The sequence below is a fragment of the Kogia breviceps genome, chromosome 7 (genome assembly GCF_026419965.1).
Source record: "Kogia breviceps isolate mKogBre1 chromosome 7, mKogBre1 haplotype 1, whole genome shotgun sequence".
NCBI classification, from domain to species: Eukaryota; Metazoa; Chordata; class Mammalia; order Artiodactyla; family Physeteridae; genus Kogia; species Kogia breviceps.
In genome coordinates, this window is record NC_081316.1 from 27,489,339 (window position 1) to 27,515,887 (window position 26,549).

Here is a 26,549-nt window from a genome sequence, read left to right on the forward strand (position 1 = left end):
ACTATACTACAAAGCTACAGTAAATCAAGACAGTATGGTACTGGCACAAAAACAGAAATATAGATCAATGGAACAGGATAGAAAGCCCAGAGATAAAACCACACACATATAGTCACCTTATCTTTGATAAAGGAGGTAAGAATATACAAGGGAGAAAATACAGCCTCTTCAATAAGAGGTGCTGGGAAAGCTGGACAGCTACATGCAAAAGAATGAAATTAGAACACTTCCTAACACCATACACAAAAGTAAACTCAAAATGGGTTAAAGATCTAAATGTAAGGCCAGACACTATAAAATTCTTAGAGGAAAACATAGGAAGAACACTCTGACATAAATCACAGCAAGATCCTTTTTGACCCACCTCCTAGAGAAATGGAAATAAAAACAAAAATAAACAAATGGGGCCTAATGAAACTTAAAAGCTTTTGCACAGCAAAGGAAACCTAAACAAGAGGAACAGATAATCCTCAGAATGGGAGAAAATATTTGTAAAGGAATCAACAGACAAAGGGTTAATCTCCAAAATATACAAGCAGCTCATGCAGCTCAATATCATAAAGGGTCTTAATTCAACTGGATGTTCTATAGAAAACAAGGAGCCACTGGAAATATTCAAGCAGAGACAAGATCTTATTTGATCCTGTGCTAGGAAAATATCTCAGGAGGTCCTTTTCTTAACCTCCCACCCCTGCCCTGAAGATTAGAAATACCTAGAGGGCAAAAGGGCATTCTGATCATTCTTGTCTCTGCTGCAGTATCTAGATACTCAGAGTTAGCTAAATGGAATTGAATTCACTAGTTAATTAACTCATTCAATAGAAAGCAAGTGAAACCTGGGGGGAAAAAATGGATAGTGGAGAGTTGTCAGAGGAAAAGAACAAGAGAGGATTCTCTCTTTGCTTTTAAGCCAAAGTGGAACTTTAAAAGAAAACTATATTTTCTAATGTTGAAAAATGAGAGAATAACAATCTGCAGTTATTTTATCACTGTTAATTCGTTCTAATGATTCAGTGAAAGTTAGAAAACACCTCATCTTAAAAGTTTATACACTATTGTATTTTTAGAAGAAATCTTTTTTGAATAAAGTTTCAGTCTACTCAGAATAGTGGTATAAGAAAGCAAAGATTTGATAAACTGGATAGTAAAGAGAATCTTTCAAAGAAAAATGGCCCTCCCTTAGCTATGAAACCTTTGAAATCCTTTCAGAAAAATGTCCGCGATTATATACAGAGAGGTGATCAGTACATTGGAAATAGCAATTTAATAACCTGAAAAGGAGCACTTTTAAAGAGAGATTCAGGCAGAGGTGATGGATGTCTACAGGGCATTTTACTGTAGAATCTTGATGCTCATGGCAGTAAAGAAGGCACTAAGAGGATTACAACAGGGATAGAGAGGAGGGAGCAAAAGCTGATATTCTTGATGCATACGTTTTAAAATTGGCTTGAGATAGAGATATCAGTGCCCAACCCCTGACTGTTCTTTTAAATCTCATATTGACAAGTAAAACCTTTCCTACAGAGAAAAATTTGGAACATATAATCCTTATTAGTAATGTGGAAGACAGATATAACCCTGACAATTACAACCTGTTGCTCTTTTATCCATTTCTAAAAAAAGATTTGGAATCTACTACAAGTGGAGAATTTTGGTGAATACATCTTTCGTTCTATTGTTACTTAAATTGGCAACATTTTTACATTGCTCTAGTTTATGGGAAATAAAATTATATGTTTCCATGAAGTGGATGAGAGACAAACTTCATTGTAGTTAATATAAAAGAAAAAAGATTCATGAGAAGAATAGCTTGAGGAATGCCTGGTTATGGGAAAATATAGCAGAAAAATATACTCCGGTGTCTGGCAGGTCATATATTCTGTCAAAATGAAAAGGAAATTGATTTTGACCCTATCCTTTTAGTATGATCAGACATAAGCAGCACATTAGTGACAACTTTTAGTATGGAAACAGTAAGAAAAACACCAAGTTATGATTTTAGAATTATGGCATATTTGTTACAAGTTTACTTGTAAATTAAGCAGTCATGGATGCTAGCAGAATATATTATTCTGTATGTCACAAAGGAGGCTAGGAAAAGGCAAACAATTCTTTACTGTCCTATTTCTTTGGAGAGCAAGTCCTCAAGAAATAATATTTCCTACAGATAATTTGTACTGGAGAAAATAAAAACTTTTAATTTAAATTTTGAACTGATTGCCATTAGAATAGGACACAGACTTTAAATAAAACTGCAAGTCCCTTCCTTATTTTTAGACCAATAGTTGGAATCTATTTGAGGACTGCACATCTAGATCCTAGACATTTTCCCTTGTTTGGTTGCATAATTAGGTTCTCGCTAATATTTTCTGCTTTCCCAACTTTTCCAGTTCTTGGTCTTAGGGGTGGGTGGATTGATCAGCTATAGACTTAGAGAATGGAAACAATAAGAGTGAATATCAGGGACATGAGGAAAGAGATTTTAGAACATTTCTTGTAGGTATGATTTTAATTTGTATAGTAAATTATTTAACTTGGTCCTAAAATTACTGTCAAAAGGGAAAACCTTATAAAATTTTTGTGTAGTAAACAATTTGTTTAGAATGAAGGTTGTGGTCTATGAGCTCCTTCTTTCAAGAAAAATTTCATTGTCTTGTATTTTGCTCCTCAGTAGATCTGTAGGAAAAGACCTTATTACTTTGAAATTGCACAGGAATATTGAAGTCTACTCCACTTCCGTTGGTGATTTGGAGAAAGAAAATTAAACAAGAAGCTTTAACTGGCCCAGTACATGTATGCATCATTTTTGTCACTGGCATCATCTGTATCAGCACAGTTTATTCAGACAAGCAAAATCATAATGGTCATTTAAAGGAAGCTATGTATATAGGTATTCGAAAGAATAAAAGCAAGTTTCTTGTTTTGATTCTCAACAGGACTTAAAAAGGTTTTCTAATGACATACATTATGGTATATATTTGGAGACCTGTCTCAACATAAATGCTTTTATACACATGCCCGTGAATGCACACATATACACACACATGTGTACACACACACACACTCGCACAGAGACACACATGGCATATTATATTGCAGGTTGTCCAAGCACTTTTCTGAATTCCAATTTTTATCTCCCCCACCTTCCTAAACATTTGATCTAAAACAAAGCTATCAGATTAAATTAAAAAGAAAAAAGAAAGTGACATCATGAAGAGAATTCAATGGCCATTGTCAGTTTTAAGTATATTAGAACCCCAGACTTGGCAGGATTTTTCTTTTTTAATAACGTGAAATGAAGCTGAGTTAGTGGGCCTGGCTCTCTCTGGTCTATGTGGAATCACTTGGGAACCGTCCAGCAAAATATCTCTCAGAGAACAGCATGGTGTTAATACTGGGTGCCAACCCAAGACAGACACAAAGGACCCCTTCGCTCTTCACCAATAAGCCAACTGTTAAAAGATTAAACCATGTTGTGGAGATAACAAGAATTTAGGCACTGGCAGCAGGTGCTGTACAAAGAAGCAGTTGGCAGTACGATTCTTCTGTCTGACATTCCAGTCAAAACAATCTTCTTCCCAGTTTCAGAGGAGAGTTTTGAGTGTGATGGCAACTTGGAGTTAGGAGGTTGACTAAGAGTGCTACTTTAAATGCCGTGTCCTGTGGTGGATGGATTAGTAGAATATAGTTTACCATTGTTCAGAAACTGCGGGGGATTCCCCTCCAGAATCAGTCACTACTGGCTAACTTGGGAATACACAATCAAAGAGCTGTAAATCAAATCTGCTTATGTGGTGGGGTTGCTGTATTTTTAAAATTTTATTTTCACATATAGGAGTCATATGACATTTTCTTCTCTAGAGAAGTAACTATCTTCCATTGTAGAATAATTATAGATAATTATAGAATAATTATCAAATATATTGGTCATACCCTTTTGCTATTGCCTGTTCACACTTGTAAAACATTACCTTTTATATTATTATTTAACTTTTATTTTTAAAAAGATCACTTGCTACTCAACAAATATCTAGTATTGCAAAGATTTAGAATAGACTTTTCAATATTAGAAAATGATTTTAACTGTTATTGAAGCAACATCATTTACTAAGTTTAAAGCATAAGTTGGCATATTCCCATAATCCTATAACAAATAAGGATTAGCACTTTAAAAGTTAGCATGATTATTCAGGGAAAATGATCATATAAGTTAGGAGATAAAGTTTATTAAATGTGAAGGAGTAAAATTCTGACAGATGACATGAATGACTGTTAATTTGACAATCAGGTCTAAGCGAGAAACGCTAGAAGGTGCACAATACGTTTGGCGTTTGTCATCTGATTAAACACATGGGATAGAGATGCGGTGTCTCCCCGGTCGGCCCCCTCCCATCCATTCCCACAACTGTCACTGAAGTCTCAGCTCCTGTCCCTTTATTCTTATGAGGTTGTACAAACTCTCAACTGTTCTCCCTGCCTTTGATCTCTCCATTCTGCAATCCATTATGTTTACACTTGCCAGGTCAACCTTTCTAAATCTTCTGTAATCCAGTCCCTCCTGCTTGAAAGCCCTACTGACACCTAACTCCATAGCCTTACACTTGACTCCTTCTAAGTTTGGCCAAATTTACCTTTTGAGACTACCAATAAATCTTAAGGTGCATTGATTATACTATTTTCCTTTGCTTGGAATACCTTTTTATTCTTCATTATTCCTGACAAACTGTTTTCATCCTTCAAGGCCTGGGCCAGATGTTACCTCTTTCAAGATGCTTCAGTTTTTGTTGCTCCTGCAGAAATGAGCCTACCATTCTTTGCATACTATAGCACTATTTAATCAAACATCTGGAGCTTAACATGAAATTGTGTGTGTTATCACCTCTACAGTTGTAAGTTTATTTAGGGCAGGAAAAATGTTTTATAATATCCCATACTACACAGTCCGGGGCCTTCCATATCAGAGCTGGTGCTCAACCAATATTAATTGAATTGAGTTTAATGGGATTGACCACTACTGTTTCAGAAGAGACCTTCTCAATCAGAAACATAATGTTCTAGATTATTTTGGGTAAGTATGTTGAGGAAGGTTAACTTTCAGACTGTAAGTTAAAAACATGCTTCTTCTCATGGTATAGGTGAACCCCAATATTGTCCTTCATGCCTCTGTTTCCATCAGAAAGCAGAATTTCTCAAGTGGTGAAGAGATCAGCGGGGCTCAGAAAGCACCCTCGACCCTGTGGCCTGCAGCCAGTGTGTGTGGCTGATCACAAAGGTATCCAAGGATGTCTGCTCTCCCTAAGTAACTTCCTGGGCTCACTGGCTTACTCTGCTGCTCCCGTTCCCGATCACCTCATGCACACAAGCGTGCAAGTGAAAGCATACCAGTTGTTGACTGTCATGAATCTATGCTCTGCTCTTGGTTTGTTTAGTGCGGAGGACCCCGACGTGAGCATTCAACTCCGTTTTAGATGTGCTGATTAGTTAACACTCTAGAATGTATTTTAACCTAGTGCAGAGCTTCGGTATACTCTACAGAGTCACCATTTTCACGAGATTTGTCTGAATGTCATTTGCTTCCGCTCCTTAGTCTTCATTGTTGAGGTTCGCAGAGCTTGGTGGCTTAGCACCATATAGTGATAGCATGTGGTCTTAATAAGGATAGTTTTGTGTGTGTGGTTTTTTTTTTTTTTTTTTTTTTTTTCAGTACGCAGGCCTCTCACTGCTGTGGCCTCTCCCGTTGCGGAGCACAGGCTCCAGATGCACAGGCTCAGTGGCCATGGCTCATGGGCCCAGCAGCTCCGTGACATATGCGATCTTCCCAGACCGGGGCACGAACCCGAGTCCCCTGCATCGGCAGGCGGACTCTCAACCACTGCGCCACCAGGGAAGCTCAGTAAGGATAGTTTTAAAAGAAATCCCTGAGTATAAAATGTGAACAATGCCTAACATATTTTATTCCTGTGTATTGGCACTATTTTTTTTAACTTTATTCTTATACTATTGAATCAGATTTAAACTGAGAACATATAATTGTTCTCCTCTTCCCTCTTGCTATTGAAATACTTTTTGTAATTGCCACCAAATATTTATGTCTGGAAAGAGATGGTACAGCTTATATCTACACTTCTTGTGCCTCCCTTTGCCCCCTCCCTGGAGACTATTTTTGCTTCTTTTTAGCACTTCCATGGGTGCAGAGTCACCCAGGCAAGTTTGCTGCTACTTAGTTTAGGGGGTAGGAGAGATTGAAACTATTTTCTCATATGAAATTTTAGATTGCCCTTAACTTTTATTTTTGCTTTTCTGGGAGTTAAAAACAAAAATATAGAGTAACTAAGACACAAAGGTACTAAGAAATATTATTCACTTCATAGACAAAGGCAGAATGAGGTTAGATATTTCTTAAATCTGCTTCCAACCTGGAGAATCTATTAACTACTAGCCCTAAGTTGTGTTTTATTTCTTATTTAGTAATAATATCTCCTATTTTGTTAAACATATGCTAAGCATCTTATACACATTTATTATCTCATTTAATCTTATAAAAACTATGCAGGTTTTCATTATACAGCTGAAAAAACTGAAGCTAGTAGCTGGTAGAGGAAAGATTCTTGGTCTGTCTGACTTCAAAACTTATGCCATTTCACTGTAATATAAAACACTGCTCTATATCTGACCAATTTATGAGCACTGATGGAAGTGTTTTAGTTTTAGGACTGCCACTGAATATTTATGTGACCTCAAGTAAGTCACATACCATATCTGGGCCTTAGTCTTCTGGTAAAAGAGTTGGACCATTTGATATGGAAGGTTATTTTCCCAGATCTCATATTCTGTAATTCTATGGTATCTGTTCATAGAATTTCATGATATCAGAAAACCTGTACTTGTCTAAAAATTTTCCTAAACTAATTGAAATGCTTGATGCAAAGAGTATGAGTTTTGGAGTTAGATAGATCAGAATTAGAATCCTTTGTGTGACCTTGGGAAAGTTACTTAGCTGCACTGAACCACAGTTTTCTTATATATAAAATGAAGTTAGTCACCTGTCTTGCACAGTTGGTGATTAAATGAGAAAATACGTGTGAAGCTCAAGCGTACAATCTGGTATACAGAAAGTGCTTAATAAGTGGTGATTCTTTTTTCTTACGCCAAGGAGTTCCCTTTCTGTATAGACAGACATGTTCAAAAGAGGATTCCATTCAGGGCCTATTAGAACAAAAATTTAGAAAAATATAATTTTCCTAAGTCCTTGTGTAGTTCTTTTCCACACATCAAAAACGTGAGAAATAAAAGTCACATGCTAAAAGAAAACAATTTTGAAAATCTTTTAAGGTTTAAAGTTCTATCCTTTTTTTCAAAATAAAACATTTTACCTGTTCTTAACAGAGAAGTTTCCATGACATACATCCTCAATATGTGTAAATAAATTCCTCAGTGGTTGTCACTTATTTAAAATGCTGTGTTGATTCACTAAGTAAGAAAATTGTTAAATGGCCATTCAAACAATGTTCTCCATCAATTTCCTTATCTGAGAATCCTAACATTTAAAACAAAAGCAGTTCATAAACCACCTTAAAATGTTTAACCCATGGTATTTAGACCCAGAGTAAAACTTTAAATTAGTACAAAGGTTAGGGATTTGTTTCAATCTTTTCAGTTCACTGCACTCTTTTTCTTCTGTGCATACATATTTCAAGTAAGCTCTGTAGTTATAAGTATAACAAATGACACGTGATGGATCCCAAATTGCTGCACTGTGAAATATGCACAGAAAAAAAGGACAAATGAAGATATCAAGGTCTGTTTTATTTTGCACTGAACTGTAAAATGCCACCCTTGTCCGACAGAACATCACTGATTCTGAGCAGGGCTCACTGACTGCTAAGTTGTGGGTAGTGTTTCACTTTTGGCAACTGTTAATATCCGGGTTTATCCAGGCATAGTGACCTCACTATTTGTGACACATTGTTGAATTTTCTGGTTCTTTTAACTTATTTAGACCTTTCTCCCCCTTCTCTATTCATTGGAAGACTGGAATGATCCTGAGCCTAGCGATAACTCAGGGCTGCCTAGCTATTGGTCATCCAGTCAGAGTCAAGGCCACTGAGGGAACATCACTAGAAGGATACAAATTAATCCTACAGAAAAGGTTATGTTTATGAGCCGTTTACCTCAAAACAAGAAATGTTAATTTCAAGATTCCCGAGCAGTCTGATCATGATGCTTCCTGGCTTAGATGGAAATTTCATTAGGTTTTAAATTTGTTTTCAAAATATCAATATTAATTTTTCTAAAATAAGCTTGAAAGTATATGTCACTTAGTTTGATAGTGTTTCTCAGATATTTTTAGAAGTGAAAAGTTGGTGTTCAGTATGTGTCTGTGTTTTAGACAAGCTGCTGCTTAACTCTATAATAATTGAAACTCCTTTCTTTATATCCATTTTGGTTATTAATTTAAAAATTTAATGTTCTATGTGTATTCCTAACCTTTTCTCCATCTTCTGAATGTGAAATATTGAACAATGAAAGAAAAATCAAGGAGACAAAAAATTGTTGGCTTGTAAGGCACCCAAAATGCCATTCCTGTTTGTTTTTCTCTGACTTGGTAAGATAAAATTAAAAATAGATTTAGAAGAAAAAATTAGCAATAAGGAAGAAAGGTGATTTACCTTTCCTAAATACTTTCTTTTTTCTTTTCTTTTTTTTTTTTTTTTGCGGTATGCGGGCCTCTCACTGTTGTGGCCTCTCCCGTTGCGGAGCACAGGCTCCGAACACGCAGGCCTAGCAGCCATGGCTCACGGGCTTAGTTGCTCCACGGCATGTGGGATCTTCCCGGACCAGGGCACAAACCCGTGTCTCCTGCATCGGCAGGCGGATTCTCAACCACTGCGCCACCAGGGAAGCCCTATTTTTTCTTTTTCATTTGTCTTTTGGTTTTACCTAGTGTTGACAAAAACAAGTCCTGTTGTACTTCAAGACTTAGAAATCTATTAGCCAACTACTTCTGGCTGGATAGACACTTAGGATGTGCTTAGGGCTGAAAGCAAAACAAGGGCATTTAGGCACCAGAGAAACTGGCTCAGCCACAAATACAGAAGGGAAATTTTCTCTAACATGCAAAGCAGACTGTCCAAAAGGCATTAGAACATTACATAATGGCTAGGAATGTGATCTACAGAGTCACATCTCTAGAGCCTAGAATTCTTACTCTAACAGTGACAACAGCAAATGCCGAGCCAGACACTATTTTAATTTCTCTATACCGCATTGTTACATGTACTCTTAACAACGACCTGATAAGGTAGGTGTCATTACTATCATTATGGTTGAGGAAATTGAAATATAGAGGTGTTAATCACTTACTCGAGGTCATAGCTACTAAGCAATTGGGGCGGAATGCAAAAATTAAGTAACCATAATCTATAAGTCACTCTTGGCCACAAAACTACACAGTCTGTAGGCCAAAATCCAGTCAAACAACTGCCAGTGAGTGCCAAGTGTGGTAGTAGATACCTCAGTGAATGAGTAGGGTACATTAATTGAGAAACCCAGGCAGAAGGATGAGGGAGACAGTAGCTTGCTATCTCACAAGCTGGCCAGTGCTAGTAGAGTCCTAAACACACAGTTCCCAGGAAGGGGCAAACAAACTCAAAGCAAGTCCCAGTTGATGTGGTGCTATATTTGGAGTAGGTAATAAGAAAGATTTCTGGGGTAGAGTCAATGCTGTAAACTGGAAACACACAAAGTGTCAACTTGCAATAATGACAAGGGCAAACCATGGGACATGGAGACAGAGATGCTTCAGCTCACTTAGTCCAGAGTTATAATAAAGAGAAAAATCTATCAATTATAACTGACCCAGAAATGATGCAGATTATAGAATTAATACTCATGTCATTAAACAGTTGTTATCATTGTATTCCATATATTCAAGAAGCTAGAGGAAAGAATGAACATGTTAAATAGAGATATAGAAGATAGAAAAAGACTCAAATCAAATTTCTAGGTATGAAAACTGCAAGGTATGACATGAAAAATATACTGACTGCGAATAATAGCAGATGAGACATTGTGGAAGAAAATATTAGAGAACTTGAAGAGGTAGCAATAGAAACTATTCATAATTGAAAGCCAGAGAAGAAAAAAATATATATTGAAAAAAAATGAACACAGCATCAGTGCGATGTGAAAAGCTTCATACGGCCTAATCTCTGAATAATTAGAGTCTCTGAAGGGAAGAAGCAGAGAACAGAAAAATATTGGAAGAAATGATGTCTGAAAAATTTCCAAATTTTGTGAAAACTATAACCACACATCCAAGAAGTTCAACAAATTCTAAGCACAAGAAACATGGAGAAAAGAGACCAAGGAAAATCATAATAAAACTGCTTAAAATTAGTGATAAGGAGAAAAATCTTATAAGTACACAGAGAGAAAGACATTATTTACAAGAGGAATAAAGATAAGACTGACAGCAGATTTCTTGATGGCAGCAATAAGAGTGAGAAGAAAGTGGAAGAACATCTTTTAAAAACTAAAAGAAAAAGAAAAACCAACCTGTCAGTATAGAAATCATCTCCCAATGAAAATATCTTTCAAATATTAAGGCAAAATAAAGACTTCAGATATTATTCACAAACTGAAAGAATTTGTCACCAGCAGACCTACAGAACAAAAAATGTTTAAGGAAGTCCTTCAAGCAGAAGAAAAATGGTATTGGATGAAAATGAAGAGCACTGGGAATAAGGACTACACAGGCAATATAAAGACCTCATTTCTGATTAAGTTTCTTTAAAATATAATTAATTGTTTAAAGCAAAAAAATAATAATTTTATTATGGAGACAAAAACATGTAGATATAAAATATATGAAGGCAACAGTACAAATGCCAATAAGAGAAATGGAAGAAAGGGTCTTTTTTTAAAAATTAATTTATTTGTTTATTTATTTTTGACTGCATTGGGTCTTTGTTGCTGTGCGCAGGCTTTCTCTAGTTGCGGCGAGCAGGGGCTACTCTTTGTTGCGGTGCGTGGGCTTCTCATTGCAGTGGCTTCCCTTGTTGTGGAGCACAGGCTCTAGGCATGTGGGCTTCAGTAGTTGTGGCACGCAGGCTCAGTAGCTGTGGCACGTGGGATCTAGAGCACAGGCTCAGTAGTTGTGGTGCACGGGCTTAGTTGCTCCACGGCATGTGGGAATCTTCCCAGACCAGGACTTGAACCCATGTCCCCTGCATTGGCAGGTGGGTTCCCAACCACTGTGCCACCAGGGAATCCTGAAGAAAAGTTCTTATACTATATTTGTCAAGTGGTATGTTATCAACTGAAAGTAGACTGGTAAGTTAAAGATGTTTATGATGGACCCTGAAGCTAAAATAATATAACAAAAAAGTTATATGTCTAACAAGCCAAAAAAGTTGATAAAATGAAATAATTAAAAAATACTCAGTTAATGTGAAAGAAGACAGATAAAGATGGAAAGGGAAACAAAAAACAGGTAGGACAAAGAGAGGATAAATAACAAGATTGTAGATTTAAACCCATGTGTCAATAATTGCATTAGATGTAAATAATCTAAACATCCCAATTAAAAGTCAAACACTGTCAGATTAGATAAAAAAGCAAGATCCATCTATATACTGACCTACAAATAACCCACTTTTTTTTAATCGATTTTTTAAAATTTTATTTATTTATTTTTGGTTGTGCCCTGTCTTAGTTGCGGCCGGTGGGCTCCTTAGTTGTGGCATGTGAACTCTTAGTTGTGCCATGCATGTGGGATCTAGTACCCTGACCAGGGATCGAACCCGTGTCCCCTGCATTGGGAGGTGAATTCTTAACCACTGCGCTACCAGGGAAGTCCCAATAACCCACTTTAAATATAAAGACACAATAGGTTATAAGTAAATGCATGAAAAATGTATGCAATGATAAAACTAATCCAAAGAAAACCAGAATGGCTAAATTAATATCAGACAAAGTGGACTTCAGTGCAAAGAATATTCCAGGAGTAAAGAGGGTCACTTCATAATGATTAAGGGATTAGTTCATCAAGAAGACTTAGCAATCCTATATGTTTGTTCACCTCATAACACAGCTTCAAAATACATGAAGTGAAAGCCGATAGAACTGCAGTGAAAAAGAGAAAAATCTACAACTGTAATCAGTGATAACAATATCCTATTTCAAAAATTAATAGAACAAGTGAGGAGAAATCTGTAAGGATACAGAAGACTAGAACAACACTGTCAACCAACTTGACCTAGTTGATACTTATAGAAGAATGCACTCAATAACAGCAGAAGACATATTCATTTAAAGTAACAGTATATTAAACAGAATGGACTATATTCTAGCTATAAAACAAGTCTCAATACATTAACAGAATTTAAGTATTATAAACATGTTCTCTGGCCATAATACAGTTATATTAGAAATCCATAGCAGATAGCTTTCACAACAAGGTCCTACTGTATAGCACAGGGAACTGTATTTAATATCCTGTGATAAACCATAATGGAAAAGAACATAGAAAATAATGTATATATGTATAACTGAATCACTTTGCTGTACAGCAGAAGTTAACACAACATTGTAAATCAACTATACTTTAATAAAAAAATAGCAGATAGCTTTCTGGAAAACCCCCAAATATTTGGACAAAAGTAACACATTTCTAAATAACCCATGGAGAAAAGAAGACATCAAAATGGAAATTACAAGTATTTTGAACTGAATGAAAATGAAAACACACATATTAAAAACTGTGAGATGCTACTGAAGAAGTTCTTAGAAGGAAATTTATATAAATGCATATGTAAGAAAAGAAGAATGATATCAAATCAATGACCTCAGCTTCCATTTTAGGAAACGAGTACGAAGAGCAAATCAAACTCAAAGTAACCAGAAGACAGACTATAGTAAAAGTTTGAGTGGAAAGCAATGAAATAAAAGACAGGAAAAAAGAGAAAAATCAAGAAAACCAAAAGCTGGGTTTTTGTTTTTGTTTTTGTTTTAAAGATTAAAGAAACTGATTAACCTCTAGCCAGACTATTCAGGGAATAAAGTGAAAGCATACAAATTACCAGTATCAGGAATGAGAGAGTTGATATCACACAGTTATTAAAGGAATAATAAGGGAATATTCTGAACAAAGATCTGCCAATAAATTTGTCAACTGAGGTGATAAGGACCAATTCCTTAAAGGGCACAAACTACCAATGTCTACTCAAGAAGAAATAGGTAACTTAATAGTCCTATATCTCTTAAAGAAATTAAACTTTTAGTTGAAAACCTTCCCACAAAGAAAACCTCAGGTCCAGATGGTTTCGCTAGCTTCACTGGGGAATTCTACCAAACATTTTAGGAAAAAATAATGCCAGTTCTCCATATTCTCACACAGAAAATAGAAGAAGGTGGAATACTTCCCAGCTCGTTCTGTGAGGCAGCATTACTCAGATAATAAAAAACAGGCAAAAAGACATTACAGGAAAAGAAAATCATAGAACAATATCCCTCGTAAACATAAATGCAAAAAAAATTAACATTTTAACAAATTGAATACAATAATATATAAAAAAGATAATATATCATGACCAAGTTGAGCTTACCCCAGGAAAGTAAAGTTGATTTAACATTTGAAAATCAATCAATGTAAATCACCATATTGGCAGACTGAAAAGGAAAAAATCATGAACATCAAATTGACATAGAAAAATCTTTTAACAAAAGTCAGCATCCCCTCCTAATGAAAACTTTCAGAAAGCTGAATAGAAGGGAACTTTGTCAGTATGACAAAGCTCATCTATGAAAAACCTACATCTAACATCATATTTAATGATGAAAGAGCAAATGATTCCTCCTAAAGTCAGGAACAAGACAAATTTGTCCATTCTCACCTATTCAGCATTGTGTGGAAGACTTTAGCCAGTATAACAAGAAAAGGAAAAGAAATAAAAGACGTCTGATAAGAATTGAAGAAGTAAAACTGTCTTTATTTTCAAATGGTGTGATTATCTATGTAGAATATCCTATGTAACCAACAAAAAATTTCTAGAATTAATAAATGAGTTTAGCGAGTTTGAGAGCTTGAAATCAATATATATATTACTTGTATTCCTATGTACTAGCAACAATTTTAGAAATTGAAATTTTAAAATACTAATTACAATAACATCAAAAGTATGAAATACTTAAATATGAATCAGATAAAATATGTACAAAACTCAGTTATTGAAAACTACAAAACATTGCTGAGTAAAAGTAAAGAAGACCTAAATAGATGCAGGGATATACTTGTGTTCATGGATTGAAAGACTACATAGTTATGATGTCCATCCTCCTCAAATTGATCTATAGATTTAATGCAATCTCAATAAAAAGCCCAGCATGTTCATTTATAAAAGCCATCAAGCTGATTTTAAAATCCATATAGAAATGCAAAGGACCTAAAATAGGCAAAACAATTTTGAAAAAGAAGAAAAAAATGGCCTTACCTCGACTTATTATAAAATGATAGCTGTGAAAAATGGTGTGCCATTGGCACCAAAGTAGACAATTAGATGAATAGAACAGAATAATCATCCAGAAATAGATCCACACATATATGGTCAATTGATTTTTGATGAAATTGCAAGAGAAGTTCAGTGGAGAAAGGATTTTTTTTTGACAAACAGTGATGGAACAATTGGATATACATATGCAAAAAAACCCCTTTGATCCATATGTCATACGATAAACAGTAATTAACTCAAAATGGATTATAGGTTTAAAATGTAAAAACTAAAACTGAATATTTTAGACAAAAACATAGGAGAAAATATTTATGATCTTGTATTAGTCAAACATTCTTAGATATAACATCAAAAGCATGATCCACAAAAATATAAATTGATAAATTGGACTTCATTAAAATTAAGACTCTCTGCTCTTTGAAAGACATTGTTAAGAGAATGATGAGACAAGCTACACACAAGGAGAAATATTTTCAAACAATATATATTTGAAAAATACACACAACTCAAGAAAACATGGGCAGATAAATGATTTGGGCAAATACTGTAACAAGGAAAATATATGGTTGGCATATGAAAAGATGCTAATCATTAGGGAAATGCAAAATACACCTAAAATGCGGTACCACTACATATGTAATAGAAGGTCCAGTGTTTAAAATGCTGACCATACTGAGTGCTGGTGAAGATGTGGAATAACTGTAACTCTCATAATTGGTACATGGCTTCTACATTGTTGGTAGAAATATAAATGGTTCAGTAACTTTGGAAAACAATTGATACTTTCCTAAAATATACACGTATACGTGTGTATATATAATATACATATATATATATATATATATACAGGTGTGTGTGTGTGTGTATATACACACACACACACACACACATATATATACAGGTATATACATGTCTGTACCTTATTGCCCGGCCACTCTGAGAAATTTATTCAAGGGATATGGAAGCATGTGTCCTTGTGAAGACTTGTACATGGGTGTTTATAGCAGCTTTATTTCTAAAGCCAAAAGTAAAAACTGGAAACAACCAAAATGTCCATCCATAGGTGAACAGATAAATTATGGTGTATCATATAGAAAATATTACTTAGCAATAAAAAGGAGCTAGTTCTTGGTTCACACAACAATGTGGGTGAATCTCAAAATAATTATATTAAGGGAAAGGAACAAAACCCACACAGCATATATATTGTTTGATTCCATTTATATAAAACTTTAGAAAGTGCTAACTAATCTAGGAAGAAGACCCGTGTTTGCCTGGAGATAGGAAGGTGGGGAGGGACAGGAGGATGTGATTACAAAGGGTCACACGGAAACTTTGGGGGTGATTTTTTGGGGGTGATGGATATGGACGTACGTTCATTATCTTGATTGTTGTTATGCCTTAACACGTGTAGACATGTTTCAAAACTTAGCAAATTTTACACTTTAAATATGTGCCTGTCAACTGTATAATATTTTATACTGTCAGTTACTTCTCAATAAAGTTGTTTGTAGAAAGTACAAAAAAATAAAAAACCTGAGGAAAAAACAAACAAAAATCAAAATGATGAGTAAGGAATAACTAAGTGGTTATTTTAGAGGGAAATGGTGAGGGAAGACTACTCAGTGTGATCAGTAGTCTAGGTAAAAATGGCAGGTGTTTGGAAAGGTTATATGTAGCTTGATGAACATGTTCTTCATGCCCAGGTTCCTCCCTGGGCTCACTGGATACTGAAGCTAGTGCTGTTCTGGTGATAGGTCCCTGAGGTTACTTCCTACTCTGGCCAGGATTGTCGTGGGACTGAAGCCACAAACTCAATGTCCTTGTTGCCTGTAGAGAAGAGAGCTTGGGAAAGGAAAAAGATGATTAAAAAAAAAAAAAAAATGTAGTAAGTTTAACTTGAAAAATCTCTATTTACAGGAAAAGGTTTGGTTTAATTTAGAAAGGAAAGAAAGAAGAGGGCAAGGAGGAGAAGGAGGAAGCTAAGATGGGCAAGAAAAAAGGAGGATCCCTACCTATGCAAATGAGGACTATTTGCCTTTGTATTGATGCAACTTGCCTCTATCTGAGAAACAAAATCTAAGGGCCAGGATTTTTAGAGCTCACTCACCTCTGGGTATATACTTTTGAATATGTTTATCTTTTCCAGAGCATCTGAAGTGCCTGTGTGGTTTATTATTTTTTTTTAATACAACCATATTTCATTATATAACAATAAATATCCTCGTGTGACAGCAACTTTTAGAGACAAAATTTTTTCCTGTTCTCCCAAGTAGTATAATGTGATTTTAACAAAAGCTATGAATTAAGACTTTGCCTTTTATATGCTAAAAATAATAGAACTAGCATTTAAAGTAGCAACCTAACAACTCACAAAGAATATTGTAAATATATCATGCCTCATTAGTTCAGTTATGTCTCATTTGGTGTCACTCATCTTATCCTTATTCAATATAGCACGTGCTTGCACATATTTGTCTTTTTAATATTTTTTCTGTGATGTGTATCTGACCGTGAGTGAATAAAAGACAAATCAATGTCATTATCAATTAATCTCAAAATCATAAAAATTATAAAAATCATAAACCTCAAAAGCAAAGATGCTTCTTTCTAAAAGATATTTGGGACAGCAATTAGATAAACCAATTGAATCAAACATTTTTTTAGGCCATCATTTAATCTTGATTTTGCTTCATTTTTAAAGAATGTGGATTATAGGATCAGACCTTTAGTGTTAAATTCATAAACTATTGGTAATTGAAGCAATACACACACACACACACACACACACACACACACACATCCATCTGCACACAGAGTTTTGATTATAGAGAGTAAAAACTAGGGACCCGTAGACTTTGTTTGATCTACACATTATTATATGAGCTTATGAGCTTATAGAAATAGGGAGCTTATGAGCTTATAGAAATTAGTTATGAGCTTACAGAAATAGGGAGATTTCACATACAAAAAATTACATACTACTGGTCTTTCTTGAAAAAATCAGAATGTGCAACACTGAACTTTCATTCTCTTATGACACCAAAAATACAGGAACAGATTCCCCCTTTGGATGGAACACATACCCTCCAGTTTGCTATACTCTCCACCATTCCTAGTAGCAGCCCTCACGTTAGCTCTAGCCTGCTTCATTTATCTCTATTACCTGTCTGGTAATCTTTGTTGTCTTCCTTATTTCAATGTTAATCTTTCAGTTATGGATTTTTGAATTTACTTTTTTTTCCCAGTTAGGTCTTACTGGAAATTAAATGATAACTGGCCAACATTAATCTAGACTAGGCTAAACAAACACTGCTTTAAGGACACCGTTAAATACAGCCAACAAGAGTAGCTGTGTAATGCTAGATGCCAAGATGGAAAGACAGACAAGTAAACTGATAGCACATCACTAGGTAATCAGAGATTGAAAATCATCTCCTTTTACAATTTTTAAAGTTTAGGAAGCTAAGAGTTGGATTAGAGTGACAGACTCTAGCAAGTACATAATGTAGAAAGAGCTGTTTGCCATGCATTGGACTTTTAAGTAATATTCAGGAATATAGCTAACACAATTAGAAATGTCAACATCAAATAGAAAATTGTCCATGTGTAATTTCACAATGTGTGGATTGATTAATGAAATTTCTTTTCTCTACTCTTACCCTGTTAATAATCATGGAAGGGAAATCCCTTTCAACTTTCTCTATAGATCCTACTTTTGGTCCAGGTAGCATTGGAAGACACCAGAACCGTATGAAGCTGCCTGGGAAAACAGATTTGTAATTGTGAAGCATGATGATAGTCTTCCTTACAGTTAACTGGGAAACGATAAGCATTAGCCTATGAAATTTCCCCCAAACTGAACTGTGGGGATGAGCTGCCTTCTTGCTCATACCATCTGATAAATGGAATATTTCAAAGGAAAAAAATATGTGTACACACACATGTTTTATAGATTTCTGATAGGAATACTATAATGTACATGCATGCTCAGTGGGGTTATATGAGCAAACTTCCCAGGCAGTTTCCTCACCTGTAAAATGAGAGTGACCAAATAGTTTTGGAAGTCATATGCTTTCAGAGAAGGAAGGACTCCAAAGAGCATCTACTCCAAACCCCTCTTAAATACTATAGTAGTAGTTTTGGTATTGGTGGTGGTGGTTGTGATGATGACGATGATGATGATAATGACAATATCATTATTATTATAAGAAATTCCATGGCCACTACAGACTAAGTGGCCTATGAAAGGTCATATATCTAGTTAATGTCAGATCCAGGAACAGAACTTAGACCTCTCAACCTTAGTTCAGCACATGCCATGATCTTTATGACTTTGATTCTTGGATAGAATACTGCTTCTTTTTCCCTCCTCTCATTATTGATATTGTTATGGATTTTTAAAAAACTTTTGTTTTTGTTTCTTTATAAAAAATCTTTTCAGTTTGGCACTTGCTGACCAAGAAGAGGAAATTCTATGACATCATTCTTTAATTCAGTCCCATATGAGCATTGTTGTACATTAAATCTAAATTTGATTTCTTTATATAGAAAATGTCTTGAAAAATAAACAGATGCACTTTTGTTTGTAGGAATTTTATTTTTTAAAGAAGTTATTGTACACTAGAATGATATATTTCTCATCCTGCACTACAACTGAGATTTGTTTTTTATAGCTTCAGTAAAATTAAAAGGTGACATTTATGGATATATATAGACTCCTGATTGGGAAAATTACTAGTAAGCTCAAATGGCTTATAGATAATATAAAACTACATGTTGTTAGTAAAATTTCTTAGGAAAATATATGCTTGAACAGAATTTAAGCTGTGCTAAAATTTAAGAAATGCTAGGATATATGTATTTCTTTCAGTATTATTGATTTTCTTAACCAAGGTATAATTTATGTTCTTTAGCTATCTCTAAGAAGATCTTTTAAATCCCCTAAACTGTCATATATTAAATTCAAAACATTTTTCATGATGGCCTTATTATTAATTTTTAGAGTGATAACATTTTGACATCTTATTCACATTTCTCTTAATTGAAGTATGGCTGATTTACAATATTGTTAGTTTCAGGTGAACAGCATATTTATTCAGTTTTTTTTGCAGATCACATTTCTATTATTCAAAGTTATCTTTATCTCCTATCATATACTTGGCACTGTGTTCAGCTCTAAGGATACATGTGATCTCTGCCCTCACACTGTTGCCAATCTGGTAGACATCTCTCCTGTTGTATTAATCTTTGAGAAAAGGTGCTGCAAATTCAGAAAATCAAAACTGAAACCAACATAATTTATGTTTGTCTAATCATTTTATCCTCAAGCTAACACTATAATCCAATTAAAAAACAAAATTCAGAATTTTACAGATTTTGACCATTAGCATCACTATATTATGAATTGCAGATGTCTTACATAGACCACAAACATCCAAATTCCCCAGAATTCTTATGATTGGAATCACTTGCAATACCTGCTAATGTAGATTTCTGGGGGTCCAGACCTTCAGAATCAAAATCCCACAGGAGAAGGGCCTGGAGACCATGATTATTAAGCACCCATCCCAACATGCCCAAGAGTTTTTCACATTTTCTTATATAACCCGGATGTAGGTGAAAGGCTAATGTGCACTGAACCACTTTTGGACTGCTGCCTTTGCGTGTTCTGCCCAGATCATACAGCCCCTTGCTTTAGAATAGAGCATTAACTGACACCTCTTATTCTCAACCACTTATGCTTCTGTCAAGTCTCAGAGGCAGTAGGAAAAGTCTTGTTTAACATCCCATTACACTTAATTTAATTCATTTGTCCTCTCTTTGTAAGGTTTCTAAATATTAATGAATACATGATTAGTTAATTTCATCATGATTAGCTTCCATCACATTTTAGTTTTTCTTTCTTACTCAGATTTAGCTCAGAAAATCTGATATTCCTTAATAAAATTTCCTGGCTGCTTCAGAAACAGGTGCCTGAGGTTCCTAATTTTCCATGGTATCTTTTCCCATCCCATCCTCTCAAACCTTATATTTAATTAAGCCCCCTTCTTTCTGTCTCACAGAGGATCATTTTTGGGATGGAAATTTCTAGAATATTCTTATTGATCCTATTTATTCTCTAAAACTCTTAATCACTGTTGCCATTGGTTATACACATATACACGTGCACGCACGTGCACACTCACACACCCCACAGCACCTTGGGTACCAAAGAAATTAGTTGTCTTAGGAAAGGCTTTAGCTGCTGAGGTAGCAGTGATGGTAGTAGAATGGTAGAATCCTTAGAGTGTGTGCAGTCCTCCTGACAGGCTGTGTGGAAAATGATACTTCTACTTGAAACCTACAAAATGTTTCAGTGTAGAGAAGAGTTGTCAATATCTAAATTACATTTTCATTACAGACATAAAGGAGATGATTCTCAGAAGTGGGTGTTTGGAACTGACGGCTGCATTTATTCTAAGGTAAGGACTATAAGAACAGCTTTATTCCTAATTTTTTCTTTTTTCAGATTCTTATAAAATGCACTGTCTATTGTTGAGATCAAGAAATGCTTTTTTCTGACAAATGATTTCATTCTGTTCCCAGAAATGTAGAATTTAACTCAGTTTAACTCAACACTTTTCTCTGAGGTTTTGCTTGACTTTAAAACAAGTTGTCCAAAGCCAAATATAATTTTCTCTAATTCATTGCTATGATACAACTTAGCATTTTCGGGCATCAGTTTCCTTTCTTCTATTTTTAAAATAAATGTATTATTTTAAAAAATTCAGCTATAATTGACACTTAACATTGTGTAAGTTTAAGGTGTACAACATGCTGCTTTGTTACATATATATTGCAATACGATTACCCCCTAGCATTAGCTAACACCTCTATCATGTCACATAATTATCGTTTCTTTTTTGTGGACTACAATCACTCTGTTGTGTATTAGATCTCCAGAACTTATTTATCTATTAGTTGCAAGTATGTGCCCTTAAACAACATCTCCCGAATTCCTCCACCCCCCAGCCCCTGGTAACCACCATTCTTCTCTCTTGTTTCTTCAAGTTCAACTTTTTCAGATTCCACATGTGATATCATACAGTATTTGTCTTTCTCTGTCTGACTTAATCTCACTCAGCATAATGCCCTAAAGTTTCATCCATATTGTCATAAATGGCAAAATTTCCCTCTTTCTCATGGCTTAATAATATTCCGTTGAGTGTGTATGTGTGTGTGTGTGTGTATCACATTTTTTTCTGGTAAGCCATAAATGGTATCTTATTTTATTTATTTTGTTTCCAGTTTTATTGAGATATAGTTGACATACAGCACTGTATAAGTTTAAGGTGTGCAGCGTACTGATTTGACTTACATACATCATGAAATGATGACCACAATGAGTTTAGTGAACATCCATCATCTCATGTAGACACAAAATAAAAGAAAAATATTTTCCTTCTGATGAGAAGTTTTGGGATCCCCACTCTTAACAAGTTTCATATATAACAAACAGTAGTGTTAATTATATTTATCAAATTGTGCATTAAATCCCTAGTACTTATTTATCTTATAACTGAAAGTTTGTACCTTTTGACCACTTCCCCCTCTCCCTACTCCCCACTTCTGGTAACTGAAAATCTCATCTGTTTTTCTATGAATTTGTTTGTTTGTTTGTTTGTTTTAGAAGTATAATTGACTACAACCCTGTTAGTTCCTGATGCACAACATAGTGATTTGATATTTCTATACATTACAAAATGATCACTGTAAGTGTAGTTACCATCTGTCACCATACAAAACTATTATATTAGTATTGACTGTATTCTTCACACTGTACATTTCATAACTGTGACTCATTTATTTTGTAACTGGAAGTTTGTACCTCCTAGTCTCCCTTGCCTGAGGAGACATATCCAAAAAATATTGCTAAGACTGATGTCAAATAATGTACTGCCTGTGTTTTTTTCTTTATTCCTTCGTCCATTGATGGACACCTAGGTTGCTTTCATATCTTGGCTATTGTGAGTGATGTTGCAATAAACATGGGAGTGCAGATATCTTTTCGATACCCACATCAGCTTTCTTATTTATTAAAATGAAGAGATTGGCACTTTGGAAAACTGGCAATATCTACTAAAGTTGAGCATGTTAATGCAGCCCAGCAATTCCCCCATTAGTTTAATGCTACACAGAAATAGTTAACATATCTTAAGGAAAAATATATCTACCAAAATGTTAACAGCACTAATTGTAGTGCCTCAGTGTGGAAATTACTGAAATGCTTATCAGCAGAATGGATAAATAAATTGTGGTATATATATTCAATGAAACACTATATAATAGAGATGGAAAACTTCTGTAAAGGGCCAGATATTAAATATTTGGAGCTTTGTGAGTGATATGATCTCTGTCCCAACTTCTTAACCCTGCCTTTGTAGCATGAAAGCAGCCATAGAAAATGTGTGGCTGTGTTTCAATAAACCTTTATTTACAGAAACAAATGATTGGTCATATTTGGCTCATGGGCCACAGTTTTCTGACCCTGGAGGATAGCAAATGCCTATGGACAAATTACAATTACATATAGCAATATATATGAGTCTCGCAAATATAATGCTGAACAAAAGAAACCAGGAGAATACACAGTGCATGACTGCAGTTGTTTAAATTTTAATGCCAGGCAAGCAACAAAAATATTGTGTTAGATGTCAGGAGAGTGGATATATCTGAAGGAGGTTAGGGAGTGGAAGGGGCCATGAGGAGCACTTAGGTGTGTTGTTCCCTTTCTTGACCTGGGTGGTTAGTTGAACAGGTATTCACTATGTGAAAATGGGTTGAATGTACACTTATGATTTTTGACATATACACACTACTCTATTTAAAATAGATAACTAATAAAGGCCTACTGTATAGCACAGGTAACTCTACTCAATACTCTGTAATGACCTATAAGGGAAAAGAATCTAAATAAGAGTGGATATATGTATATGTATAACTGATTCACTTTGCTGTACAGTAGAAACTAACACAACATTGTAAATCAACTATACTCCAATAAAAATTTAAAAAAATAAATAAAGCATTCCAGGTGACAGTCTGCTGACCTACCGCTATATTTCCAATGAGGACATAAATATTCCTGTGGAGCCCCAAGTTAGGTCAAATTTGTGGCCTTTCTTATGTACATGGAGGGAATATCTTGGGAGTGATAAAGATGATTCCCCAAACCTATTAGCTTGAAAAAAATTTCATAAATGAATGGAATCCTTTTTAGCAGCTAGAGACTTGCCATTGTATCCTGAGGGTGAATTTTGGTCAGTGTGAAATTCTGAGCCAGTTCTTTTTTTTTTTTTTTTTTTTTTTTTTTTGGTACGCGGGCCTCTCACTGTTGTGGCCTCTCCCGTTGCGAAGCACAGGCTCCGGACGTGCAGGCTCAGCGGCCATGGCTCACGGGCCCAGCCGCTCCGCGGCATGTGGGATCCTCCCTGACCGGGGCACGAACCCATGTCCCCTGCATCGGCAGGCGGATTCTCAACCACTGCGCCACCAGGGAAGCCCTCTGAGCCAGTTCTTATGCAGTCTTCAATAGGACACTTCTCCCTCAAAGAAGTGGAACTTACAATCCTAAAGCTGATAAATAGCACAGCTAGAATTTGAAACAAGAATAAGACTGTAGGATGTTAATCAATATGTACTGGGGGTACTATTTAAAGTTTTTGAAGTGGGAATGATGTAATCAAAGATGTATTTTATTACAATTTATCTTGAGGTGGTTAAAAAGTGGATTAGAATGAGAAGAATGCAATGAAGTCCAAAGGGCTGATATACTTGGAAAATAATGAGGGTTAATACATTAAAGGTCAAGTTAGGGTGATGTGCAGATGCACTAGAAGGGAGGAAAAGTCAAAAGATTAGGCTGTTGACTTCCTAGAAGACAAGATTAGAATTCCAGATTTTGGAGTAGGGAGTTGTTTATGCTGGTGGTCTGATGATTGAACTAGTAGGTGCCTAGTTAGAGAGCAAGATAACTTGGTCTTGGAGTAGAGAATAATAAAGAACCATGGTATCAAAATGTTTGAATAGCCATTACCTAGGGTTTAGAATGATTCCAAAGGGAAAATGCTAGGACAATTCATAAATGTCTCCAAATGTATTGTGTTACTTGTGTATGTCTGCCACCTTTGCTAGACTGTCAACTCTAGGAAGCAAAGCCCATGAGTGTTTATTTTTTTCTTTTTTGGCCTCTACTTATGCTATGTCTGTCAGAATGTTAGACACATCATGGCTCTACCTTTTGGGCCCTTAATTTAATTTTGGGCCAAGTGAGATAAACCATCACATTGGATATATATTAAATTTCCCCATGTTCTAGGTACACATTCTTTCCAGTAAGAGGGCAATACACCTCAAAAGTAAACTTATGTAAAATGTCTTTACCACTATTAGAGGATGTGAAACATGAAACTACCGTCACAATATAAGGGGTTGGAATATATTCAATATTATATCCTACTACTCATATTGAAAATACTGTGATCTTTGTTGCTGAATTTTGGCTTTGATACTTTACTGTAGGACCAATGTAAAATAATCTGTTTCCCTTCCCCCATCATATTCACTTCTGCTGAATTGTCTTGGATATTTCTAAGACAATAAGAACTGACACAAGAGAAAATAATATAATGAAATAGATGTGACACAGGCTTCAAGGTAAAATAAGAATCCTAATTTTTTTAGATAAAACTTCTTTTTGTAATGTTTTTGGGTTAGCTTAATGATTCAAAAATCTCTTTCCAAGATTATCTGACTAGTATGTACAGTGAAGACACTATTTTAAATTGGGCCTTTTAAAAAAAGTATTTTTAAATAAAAGAATAAATACACATATAGAAATTAATATTTGAAAAAATATACTAATTAGAAGTAAAGTCTCTTTCTCTCAAACTTTAATCCTATTTCTCAGAGTTATTCACTAATAGCAGGTTTTTGAGTATATCTCAGAAATTATGCATATATTTCTATGTATAGTAGGGTTTCTGCTTAAATAATAAAAGTAGTATATGTTAGTTATGAAAAAACCCTCCAATAATTCAGAACTGAATAAGCAAAAGTACCTCTTTAACCTATTCCTCAAAGATTATCATTAATTGTTTCTGATTAATTATATATATTATATGTAATCATATATATTAAATCTAATTATGTATGTATATGTATATGTGTATAAGTAAATTATATATATTATATGTAAAACTTTGTGACCTATCTTTTCCATTCAATAACATATTGTGGCCATCTCTCCATATTGACATCCACATCTACTTTATTTCTTAAAGTTTCCCTGATGATACACATTTAGACAAGTAAGAACCATGCTGCAATGAACAATGTATGTATGTGTATGTTTGTTAGAGGGAATGCATATTAAAATTCTGTTAGTCATTTATTGATTAATTCAACAAAAATTTCTATTTACTGTGCTTTTAATTTGTAGTTTTTACCTTTCTTCCTGACTTTTTCTGTATCCCCTCCCTCTTTTTTTCCTCTACTTCTTCATAAGGTATACTGTGTATTTCTATTTTTTTATTGAATCTCTTACATTAAAAAATTGCTTTCTTGAAATGTAATTAACATACCATACAATTCACCTATTTGAAATGTGCCGTTCAATATTTTTCAGTATATTCACAGGGTTTTGCATCCATTACCACAACCTAATTTTATTTTTTTTTAATTTATTTATTTTTTTAAAGTGAAAGAAGGTTTATTCAGGGAGATACACACTCCATAGACAGAGTGTGGGCCATCTTGGAGGGCAAGAGGCCCACAACCTAATTTTAGAACATTCATCTTTAGTTATACATTTTCTAACAAAGTTTAAAGTTATTTAATATATCATTTTCTAGAATAATATAAGGACCTTAGTACTCTTTAATTATCCACTGGACACCTCCCCATATTTTTTGTTAAAACTTTAGTTCCACAATTTAGAAAAGAAGTTTATATAATACTTGAGGCAGCATATCTAGGATTAACTAGTAAACAAGCTGG

The 26,549-nt window shown here is 34.8% G+C and overlaps 1 protein-coding gene across 1 annotated transcript in view; it reads left to right on the forward strand.

Annotated features, from left to right (window-relative positions):
* Nucleotides 1-26,549, forward strand: part of DCDC1 (doublecortin domain containing 1) — a 458,528-nt gene that overhangs the window by 255,805 nt on the left and 176,174 nt on the right. The window contains 4 exon segments of the mRNA XM_067038066.1: nucleotides 5,136-5,252; nucleotides 5,255-5,272; nucleotides 8,031-8,149; nucleotides 20,914-20,974. Coding sequence (XP_066894167.1) covers nucleotides 5,136-5,252; nucleotides 5,255-5,272; nucleotides 8,031-8,149; nucleotides 20,914-20,974 — 315 coding nt within the window.